Source organism: Papilio xuthus, unplaced genomic scaffold (assembly GCF_000836235.2).
Source record: "Papilio xuthus unplaced genomic scaffold, Pxut_1.1 DF825858.1, whole genome shotgun sequence".
Classification (NCBI taxonomy): domain Eukaryota; kingdom Metazoa; phylum Arthropoda; class Insecta; order Lepidoptera; family Papilionidae; genus Papilio; species Papilio xuthus.
The window spans coordinates 190,325-201,422 of record NW_013532791.1 but is presented as its reverse complement, the minus strand read 5'-3'; the positions used below and the strand labels follow the sequence as shown (position 1 = coordinate 201,422).

General features: G+C 35.1%; 1 protein-coding gene across 4 annotated transcripts; it reads right to left on the bottom strand.

Annotated features, from left to right (window-relative positions):
• Positions 1-734: 734 nt before the first annotated feature.
• Positions 735-10,799, bottom strand: LOC106125605 (uncharacterized). Of its 4 annotated transcripts, none has more exons than XM_013322878.1 (8): positions 10,577-10,799; positions 10,247-10,411; positions 9,728-9,961; positions 9,209-9,329; positions 8,665-8,778; positions 8,277-8,383; positions 7,842-7,940; positions 735-968 (listed from the first exon to the last, which is right to left on the bottom strand). In XM_013322878.1, exons 1-8 carry the CDS (start codon positions 10,705-10,707, stop codon positions 896-898), a joined length of 1,044 nt encoding a protein of 347 aa, XP_013178332.1. In that variant the 5' UTR covers positions 10,708-10,799; the 3' UTR covers positions 735-895. The 4 variants fall into 4 exon arrangements, with proteins under 4 accessions (XP_013178332.1, XP_013178330.1, XP_013178331.1 ...); XM_013322876.1 differs by having other exon boundaries at positions 8,277-8,386; positions 10,577-10,796; XM_013322877.1 differs by having other exon boundaries at positions 7,842-7,937; positions 8,277-8,386; positions 10,577-10,796.
• Between the last annotated feature and the right edge of the window lie 299 nt (positions 10,800-11,098).

Sequence of the window (11,098 nt, the reverse complement as noted above, 5' to 3'; positions counted from 1 at the left end):
GTCAACCTACATAACATACCTAGGAAAAAAATGCAAAGTCGACATCATCCATCGCTACGCCCCCACGTAGCAACTAAACGAGCGGTGTCACTCCCTGACGACACATCTACTGGTTCTCCAATATGACACCTGTGCTGGTTCAGAAAAATACTACCGTAACTGTTAAGTCCCAAAAAACATACTAGTGGTCGCCCGCGATATCTGTTCCTTCAGATCATGTTCTAAATCTATGCCAAATTTTAACAAGTACCATGCAGCCGTTCTGAAGATAACTTCTAACAAACATCCATCTACACAAACATTCGCATTTATTATATTATAATATTAAGATCTATGGACAATACAAATCGCTACTCAAAATCTATGGTCAAACACCATAATTTCTAGTCTATGAAACCTATATTTTCATTCTTTAATTTCAACTAAAACTGTAGAACATAGTATTATGTTGATTTTAAGTACATTCTTGTAATTTTTATTCTGTCACATTACAGATCCAATATCGCGCTGTCACAACCGCCGACAATTTTATACGGCCGATATATTATAATCTGTTTTATTGACATTCAGTATGCGCATAATCATGTAAATGTCACTGACGATATTACCCAGGGATCTGCTGTCAAAATGGCCGCCAACATCGGCTTCAGGAGTACCAACATTACGGTGAGAAATATTAAAAAAAATGATGCAAACAAAATAAAAGGCTCAGAAACAAAAAATATAGTTACAAATACCATAATTATTAAATTCTTTACTGTTTATTAACAACATAAGATAATAAAAAGTTCCATAATGTCAAGAAATAAACCAAAAAGCATTAATTAAAACCCGACATATCGAATCGTAACTGAAAATGCATACTGAAAATAACTTTCAGGAAACTTCAGCTTGATTATTTCCGTTTAACATTTTCCACGGACGATAAATCCACTTTCTCAGAGCCAACCTCGAATTGCGTGTCCAATCTGTAAGATATAAAAACTTCATAAAACCAATTACCAAAAAAAAATGCCTCAAACGAAAAACTGCAGGAGAAAACCTCATGAGATTTCCTAGTGTTTAAATTCCATTTAATCTAGTTGTTCTCTTTCGATCATATAATGTGAAAGTTGGAAGAATCAAAGATCTGTTTATGATAGAAATATTTAATTCGCAACATTTTCAAAGCAATTTTCATTTTAAGTGCCGTATGATCGTTCGCTTAGTTGATGGAAAAGTTAGGGTGTTGGTACACTGCAGTGTAACACAACAAAGATATTTTAATTTAGTCAACTCAATTAATAGGAAAGCATCGGGGCAGACCTATCCATCAGTGGGCAGACAAAGGCTGATGATGATAATAATGAACGAGTGGGAAAACTCATCTTAGCCCATAAACTTCGCGTTTATTCTCAAAAGTTTATAGAAACAATATTTAAGGAAATTATTTTGTAAAATTTTTTGTTCGTTGTTTATTACATCTGCTTTATTTATTGTTAAAACATATTTTAATCACCACACAAACATATTACATATCTAAATGATAAAATAATTACACCCTAATATATCACCATCCTAATCGAACAACTAGTCGACGCAGTGACAAGGAAGTCCATTAAATTGTCCCTGAAGCTTCAATACATTGACCCCGTCCTAACATTCGGGTTCGTTAAACCTCAACCAAACGATCACCAAACGGGATAAAACCGGTAACCAGGAACCGCACAAAGAAATCCCCGAACCCTTGTATGATTATTTTATATATTACACATTATTATATTACTTGCAAAGTCATTTTTAATCATATTACTTTGTAATAAAGTTGGTAATTGTTAAACAGGAAATTTTTAGGTGGTTAACACGTGCAAAATAATAGTGTACTGAACAGATTTTGTGACATATCACACTAATCCTTTTAACACTGCGCTGCAACTTATAAATAAAAAAATACGGTTTTCGGATTATCTTACTTTTCGGTTATCTGTGCTTCACGATGTTGCTTTATGCCAAATTTCAAAATTCTAAGTTCACGGGAAGTACGCTGTAGGTTTTGATTCCCTTGCGAATATCGAAAATTTGCGACATAAACGGATGTAATACTTTTTACTCACATTATTTGAAATTTAATTATGATTGTCATTTCTTTCTTTTACTTATTAAAGAAAACATTTATGATTAACACAAGAAATTCTCTATCGTCCTAATATTTTCTACTGCAACACTCAAGAGTCAATTAATAGTTACTGAAATAAACCCTTAGTGATCCCACGATATGGAGTAAAGCCTAGTTACCCCAAACTTAGGGTAAGCTCCGAGGCCCTCAGTGAGGACGTATAGCCGATGATGATAATGATCCCACGATTTCGCTCCCTAAGTTTACCCTAACGGTCGCCCTAAAATAATTAAGAGTGTGGCAATTATTATCAAAAACCTTAAACATAAAAAAACACACTTAAATATGACGTAGAGCCTGTCACCTTGTACTTAATATAAAAGTGGTCCAACTTCTCTACATAACACGGATTTGAAGACGTGCGCTAACTTACAACTTTTTTACCATTTACTAAGTCAATTTGTCCTACCCAATGTTGAGTCTTTCGAAGTTTCCAGACCCTTCCGACTCAATGTCATTGACATCGGGTGATTGCCCGATATCCTCACGGTCGCAGGTTCGAATCCCCCTTTAACCTGTATAATATCACAGTGATTATGCGCTAGCGAGCATGCTGTATAAAATCACCCGCTTAAAGCCATTGTCCGAATTTCAATATATTTGATGGGGCGCGGCTCATGAATTTTGAACAAGCAGTTGATTCCAAAATATTCTAATCTCCAGTTGCCATGGAATTGAATCATAGAATCTAATATAAAGAAGGATACCACACCATGCAGTAATATATTTACCTTGTTATTGTACATTTATCCGATGGTTTTAGGTTGAAGAACAACATCTTAATGCAACCTGCACATATCTGAGAAGAGATTCAAAGGTACGTGTGAGGTCAACCCGCAATGGGCCAGCGTGGTGGACTATGGCCTAGTCAACTCAAACTTAGGGTAGTCTCCGAACCCCTCAGTGGGGACGTATCGTGAGCTGATAATGATAAATTGTTATTGATAGATTGATAAGAGTCGAGTAAAATAATTCTTTTATCAATTGCTTTTAGCTCTTTAATTTTCCAATTATGATAATATATTAAGTATTTGTTACTTTTACATCTTTTAAAAGGAATTAAAGCCTAACCAAAACTTTTGCCATCGGGGCGGTTCAATCGACTTTTTTTTAACATAACTTTCTAATGTTCGCAAAGTAATATAGTCCCGATATTTTTGACGGTGTGTTTGTTTATATTCCTGGCCAGGATATATAGATATATAAATATCGCTTTAATTGTAACATGGCTACGAATGAAACATATATATGTAAATATGCCTTGTAGTCAGAAGTATTCTTTTACACCAGAAGCACACAATATTAAATCATTTTGTTTTTCTAAAATTATACTGAAATACTAAACATATTGTAAACAGGCGACCGAGGGTTCTAGACATATTAGAATATTGTTTACTCCACGAAGGTTGGTTGTTGAAAAAATTGTTTGTCGCAATGGCGTGATCTTGTTCGCGCGTCATTGTGTACATATCAATACATCTTTAATTTATTTATACTGGAAAACCACTGACATAGACCACGTTCCATTTATTACATGCAGATCGCTTGCGGAGTTTTTAGTTCCCTAGATTTTTTTTTTTTAGCAGTTTCGTGAGACTATGTAATTTGCAGATTTTTTTTGTGACTGAATTGCCACTGTTTGCCTTGTGGAGGCATTAACAGCTTCACCGGGCTTGAGCTGACTGATCGCAGATGGCACTTAGCCTAAACCTCGTTTAAAAGTAACTAAGCTCGAGGGCTCCCTGAGGAAACTCGGCTCGGGCCGTTACTTATTATTACCGGATTGGGAGGTCGCCGAGTTCTTAGGTCGCTTCGGTGGACGCTCCATGGAGTGACAGGGCTCAAGGGCCCCCGAGAGGGGAACTCGGCTTGGGCTGTCACTCAATACGCGTCTAGCATTCCGACTCAAGGGTGCGCGAGAGGGCCGAACCTGGGCTTGATCGGTTGCTGTTGTCTGATATTGATACATCTAACATTACTACCAATTCGGAAGCGCACCATTAGCGCTGGGAGAAGAAGTGGCGGAAGAAACTCCAGCTACGCTTCTATCGTTGACAGAATGTAATTTGCAGACTGTAGTACCCTTTTTTATACAGCGCTCTGCGCGGTGCCCAATTGCGCTCTTAAAGCTGATATGGTCCACATGATTTAACTTCTTGATTTGTTAAGGTACAATATCTTTAAAGTTAACTTTATAAGGAAAGTAATAAGTTGCAGTCGCAATCCTGGGCCAATTGAATAGTCGATTAATTTCCCATACTAAACCAACAATTAGCAGCTCTCTGACCAGTAAACAACTCTGTGTGCGGTTGCTTGTTTAATGGAATCACATAAATAAATAATATATCTTAAAGAGATGTTAATTCATTGCAAATTATATATTATCCGGCTCGACACCCTTCAATAAAGAGACAATTTGTTTTTCAGTCGCTGTATATCAAGTGATAGGAATTATACATGTGGAGACTGATTAGGGTTGCCACTTCTTAACCGACTTCGAAAAGGAGAAGGTTCGCAAGGTCTGAATATTTTTTACGAAACTTATTCGAATCTGTATGGAGCTAAAATCAGTTTTGACGACGATATCTTCGTATCACACGTCGTCTCATTTTGTTTTCACATCTGTTAGGGATCAAAGACATCATATGTCTTACCAAGGAGACAAGTTACCCTGCTTCAAAGAACCAACAGCAAAATCCCTTAGGCCTTCAATCCAGGAACTCCAATGGAACGCTCCCGTTGAGTTTAAATAATCCTGCATGTGTTCGTTGCCAACCCTAATATTGATCCGATTCGTATTTGCAAGTCACCTTCAAATTTCCCGGTCAACCACTGGTGCAATGTGACACGTACATCGGATATTGATAATTCATAAATTATCATATTAAGCAACAATGTATCAATGTAATAAAGAAATATATTTCATGTTAAAGACATAAAGGTACAGACACACTACTGTTTTTTGTACCGTCATAAATATTTTTTTACGTTACACAAAGGAACGATTTACTGTAGGTTTCTAAGGAGTTTCTAATCTATGTATATGAAATATCAACATCCCTGTCATTATCTTTGACAAACAGCGATAATAATTTGTTTACATCTCGGTCTCAGAAACTCACTATATGACTACTACTATTTTATAAACGATTAATTATTTAATATTTGCAGTGCGAATAGATAGATATTTAGGTAGGTACTTAAGATACGTTCTAATTGATTAACGATAGAAAGGATAAAACGTTAAATGAAAAAGATTTTTATAAGAACTAAACAATTGATTTATGATTTGAAAAGCATGGATTGTTATTTACGTGATTGTTAGACAGGGCTGTATTTAAAATTATTATTACTATTGTCAAATAAATTATTCCTTATGGATTCAATATTCACGTTCCAGAACGATAAATTGAATCTATTCATTTTAAGGATTGTCATATAAGAATATTGTATAAATTGTAAAAATATATTTTGAAATTTGAAACGCTCAAGGCTCTGGAGTCAACGAACAGCTCTACACTAAATTGAATTTGAGAATAAACGGCCGTAGCGAGGTTACATTTCAAATGGAATTTTAAATCACCCGCCAAATACGTATTTCTCAATGATATTTGATACGATGAGCCGTCTTTCCATTACAAGGAACTCGTGGTATATAGGATTTGATCGAATTGTAAATTGAATTTTAGAATTAATTTGTATGAAATTACACTTACAAAGTTACATTTCGACGATGATCTCTTTAATTGTTATTTTACCTTCCTACTTAGCTATATTCACCCCGTATTTTGTAAGGCGCAACATATCTACGTTTAGGCTACGTAGTTGACACAACACTTTCACAAATAAGAGATGTGATGTTCTATAGTTTGTAAGAAGGTTTAATAAAAAGCTAATTAATATTGCTTACAATATTTTGCGCTTCACCTCTCTCATTGTACCATAGACAATCGAATAACTTTTACTGAACACGCAGACTGAAATATAAAATGGCGTGAACAAAAGTTGTGAACAATAAATATCAATCATAACGACGGAATCATTAGGTTTACGCTTCGAGAAACGGTCGTAAAACAAAAGAACTGTCATATAAACCAATGCACACACTCCGACAAATGAAAACAGTCGTTCGCGCCGTTCGCGACGTCATCCATCACAGATATTACAGACAAAGGCTTTTAGCGGGACAAAAGCGCGCCAACCCTTCCGGCGCCATTTTGTTTTTAACGCTGACGCCGCTCGGATTCGCTTTCTATTAATTAGAATTGCTCATTCCCTTAATAGTTTCGACCTTTACGACTCCGGTGACACATTTGACAGCAAAAGCGTGCTTTGTAAAAATACTGCAGCTTTTTAATACTTAAGACAACAGCACTTATTACTTTTTTTTAAACTGGCAAAGATCCAACTTTTTGTGCCTTTGAAAATCAAATAATAACAAAATGCAAAGTAAAATGAACACGTGCCTTGAGCCGTAATGCAGAAGAGGGCAATTTTAAAAAATTACGCTCCAGTTACATTGTAATATACGATATAATAAATTGAATAGAATTGCAGCTGTTACAAAAATATCGTTTGCTTTTGACTTTTCTTTGTTTCATGTCGACTTACACAGAGACTGTTTTTATATTATTATGCTCTCAACATTTTTTACACAATTTATTGCGGCGGAGTATATCTTATACTAGTTGTCGCCTGTGACTCCGTCCGCGCGGGATTAAAAAAAACATAATTAGTAGCCTATATGTTCTTCCAGACTATGTTCTACATGCGTTCTAAATTTCATTGAGATCCGTTCAACCGTTCCATCCATCCATCCATCGAAACATTCCTATTTATAATATTAGTAGTAGTAAGAAGTAAGATACTAAGATTATAATATTAGAAGGTTAATATTCTCGTGTCACAATGTTAGTAACCATATTCCTCCTATACATCTTGACTGATTTTTATGAAATTTTATACGCATATTTACTAGATCTGAGAATAGCCTACTATCTTTTTTTTTATACCACACGGACAAAGTTGCGGACGACTTGTTTTTAAATAAATATAAGACCAAACGACACTAAAGACTTTCATACAACTCTTAAAAAGTAAACACTTAACATACAATACATAAACAAATGCAAGAAGCATAATGCATTAATAAAAGTTTTTTCAACTTTTCCCAGTTTCTTCAACTCACTCCTCGCATCTCATTGATTTGATTTAAAGAGAAAAGAAGACAAAGACACGAACAGAGGTCAACGTACCTCATGTATAAAACACCTTTTTCCCTATATCAGGTCACCGTTTCCCTTGACAACTGCCCTATTGTTGATTTGCACGTGTTTATAATCTGTGCTTTGTGATTATTGTACTCTATGGTTCCCACTCGCCATAAATAGAGGTGTTTTGTCATAGATTAAAATGGGTAGAGGGTTTATTATTACGCTCGACTGAATATCAACTTGATTTTAAACAATGATTCTTTATTCGTAAATTGAAGTATTTATAATTCATATCGGACTGGACTATAAGCGGTTGATACCAGTTCGAAATATATAGGGTGTTACTAAAAGAAAAGAAACAAAAAGATTAATGTTTTTTTTTGTTTAAGCATTGTGTGAAACTATGTTAAGGGTGTACAAATATGTGTACATGTTTGTTTAAATTTTATGTAGAGAAACTGATTACACCATACCTCAAATTCCTGAGGCGACAGTCAGAGATAATGCTGAGCCGAGATTGAGAACTAGTGGATAGTGGCGGCAGCGTGGCCCGCGAGCGAGTTGACTGACTGCTAAACAACATTAAAATATTAAATAAAAAATTAGAAGTATAATGTAAAGAACAGCATGAAGACAGAAACATAAACGAAACAGTAAAGTGCCTGTTAAAAGATATCCTTCTATTAAATTTTTAAATCGTGTTTTTCAGACATGAAGATTGCATATTTATAAAAGAACGGGGCAAAAAAGCGACACGAACTGAGGTGATTCACAACGCCCATGGAAATCAGAAACACCAGAGAAACTGGCATCGCATAATATACGGATGGCGAAAAAAAAGTAGTACACCCAGTTTTTTTTTGGATATTACGGTGCGGATGCTTATTCTTATATAAAACAATGTGCACCTTGGTGCAAGCGGCTGTATGTAGGGCTGGCGACGGGAATGCGAAGACTTGACAGACGCCTCCGCGCTTCCCATCGTCACAGTCGACTGCGCCACGCGGGATAGTTTCTTCTGAACAATATGGTAGTATATCGTTATATAATTAATTAATAAACCAAATAATAAAGCTATAAGACTCTAAGGTTTGCTAAATAACTATTTCCAATGCTAAAAGATGGATGTCTTTTATCATTTTTATTTGCAAAGAAAATGAAAGGGATGACAAATTGTTTTAGTACAGGCGTTCCGACAGTGAATCTGAATGAGGTAAAATATCCAGTTATTGGTCACTTGCCGATACTTCATTGAATATTTATTTACTCGAGGATATTATGAGTACAACAAAATACCTTCGGTGAATCAGCCTTCAATGCTTTATCGCTGCTATAGTCTGTAACTTTTTGCAGCACTTCGCTCTCCGCCACTAAATTGTCTTCGGAAGTAAACACTGATGTAGTGCTACTCTATAAAGGAACCATAAATATTATGCTTCATAACATACTTAGGTTTCTATGATACAACTAAATTCATAATTCAGAGCCCTAACAAGACAAATTAGTAATGTTAGGAAGAAAATACGATACTGTGTCGGGTAATGGCGCAACACTAGCCTTATTAAAATGTCAACGTTTATGTCCCCTCACTATTCATTCTGGCATTAGACTTTGAAACGAAAGCGCGCCATTCGCGTCAAAGCATTCTAACTAATAATGTCTAAAAGTAATAAGTACAATCGTTTTAATCTTAAGTGTAAATGTTTTCTAATTTGACAAGTAATCATAACGCTTTAATAAATTCAGTGGCGTTTCTAAGGTCTTAAAAGAGCAAATAATAGCTTAAAGAATCCTAGAATTACGTAAGCTGGGATTAGGCTTTGATTTCTTTTGACAGTACCGCCACTGAATAATTGTATAGAGTTGGATAACTTTGAATGGATACTTCGTAGTCCTGCGATCCCCCTGCTTCACTACTTATGTCTTCTTCCTCTAACTCAATGTTCACTCTTCCAGGAAACCTTAATGTCAAACAGAAAATAAAATATCGTATATTATATTATCCAAACATACGTGAAACATTATCGTTAACTGATATAGGCTAAAACACTCACGTATGTTCGTCCGGTGTCGGCACCGACTAGACATCAGGGTGAGTGGGACTGGTATTATTTCGCTTAGTGAGGGAAGAGCCGCGCCCGCGAAACTAATCGGTGCCGACATGGGATGAACTTACATGAGTTTTAGCTGTTTATATATTAGTTTAAAATATAGAATATTTTAAACTACTCCGTGATGACTGTTTGCATTTCTAGGATACGTTAAATTAATTGTCAATTACGTCGAATCTATATAATAATTCATTTTGTTTCCTTTTATCTCAATATAACAATTATACTTAAATAAACATATATTGTACCAGCATTCTTCCGGTATTTCCTCTATGACCGGATAATCCAAAGAAGTAATACTAAAGCCTTCTTTAGGTATATCCTTAGTTTCATCTTCCAACACAACAAGCTTCTGTCGACAGAAAGGGTCACGCGGCGAAGGCTCTGGAGGCTCATCGGGCTGCCAGGAGGCTTCGCGCTTCGGTATGAAACAAGCAGGCGAAGCACTCACCTCTTCGCCTGGATCGTGACGATAAAAATACCTAGAAGGAATTTATTAATGCTAGCCTAACCTATATTTAAAGCAAACATCCTTTACAAGGTCGAAATTCCGTCTAGTTAATAAGATGATCAAAAACCACCAACAACACGTCAAAAGCATTAAATCAGGTATAATTTGCTCTTCAACAATTCATCAAAATCAGTGGCCATCATTTGATGATACGGAATAACAAGTTATGGTAAATCACCATTTGCAAGCAGTTCATCTCACCGCCAATTGTGACACTTAGTTTTTTTTAACGAAGAAATGATTCTGTGATTCATACCAATCGATGATTTTCAGCCATGCTTTGACAGCGCAATGTACGGTGAATGCGACATTTTGCTTTTTCATATAGTTCAGATAGCAGATATTCAAAGCCGTTTCGAATATTTCCTCTCGAATGTCGTATATCATCAGATCGTTTTCCTCCTTTTGAAAAATTTCTACCCTATTCATGTTATGTCATAAAAAAAGAATATATAAATACTTATGAAAAAATAAAATTACATATACTAGAACGTGATTTTCTGTCTTGAAAACGAAAATCATGTTCCGCATATTATAGCAAACAGAACACAATAAATTTCATAAACATGAACGAAAGTCAATTTACCAAGTCCTCTCCGGTATATCCTTTGGTAACGCTGTAATAATCTTAGAATCCTCGAAGAGAGATAATTTTTTACCCCTCCTTGTTATGTTGTACTTACTTTTATTAATAAAAGTCCTACTAATAGTGGACATAATTAATTTTATGTAATAAATTGAAAACAACCAAACAGTTTTTTCCGTGTCATAAAGTCATATGAAGGACAAAGACTATACACAGTATATTCAATAGCTGCCGTATTCTAAGCCGTTTTAAACCAAAAATTTACAAAAAAAATGTGAAACTTATTCAATTAATCCATTTTTTTACGTTTACCTACACTATTTAGTTCTGAAATATTAAAGATAATTTGACGCAACTACTACTATTAATTTATCTATAATCGGCTCAGATACCTAAATTAGATTCATGGTTATCTAAAATTGATAAGTTTATCAGTGTGTTTAATGTAATACTGAGCTTGAATAAACAAGAGCTTTGCATGATATTTTTATAATTTTGTACTCTATCTTTCCTTAACATTTC

Coding starts and splice junctions, on each gene's coding strand:
- LOC106125605 (XM_013322876.1), bottom strand. CDS start 10,707: ATGTCCACTATTAGTAGGACTTTTATTAATAAAAGTAAGTACAACATA. Junction 9,962..10,246: donor TGGCTGAAAATCATCGATTG/GTATGAATCACA, acceptor AATTCCTTCTAG/GTATTTTTATCGTCACGATC. Junction 8,779..9,208: donor TATACAATTATTCAGTGGCG/GTACTGTCAAAA, acceptor GTTCCTTTATAG/AGTAGCACTACATCAGTGTT.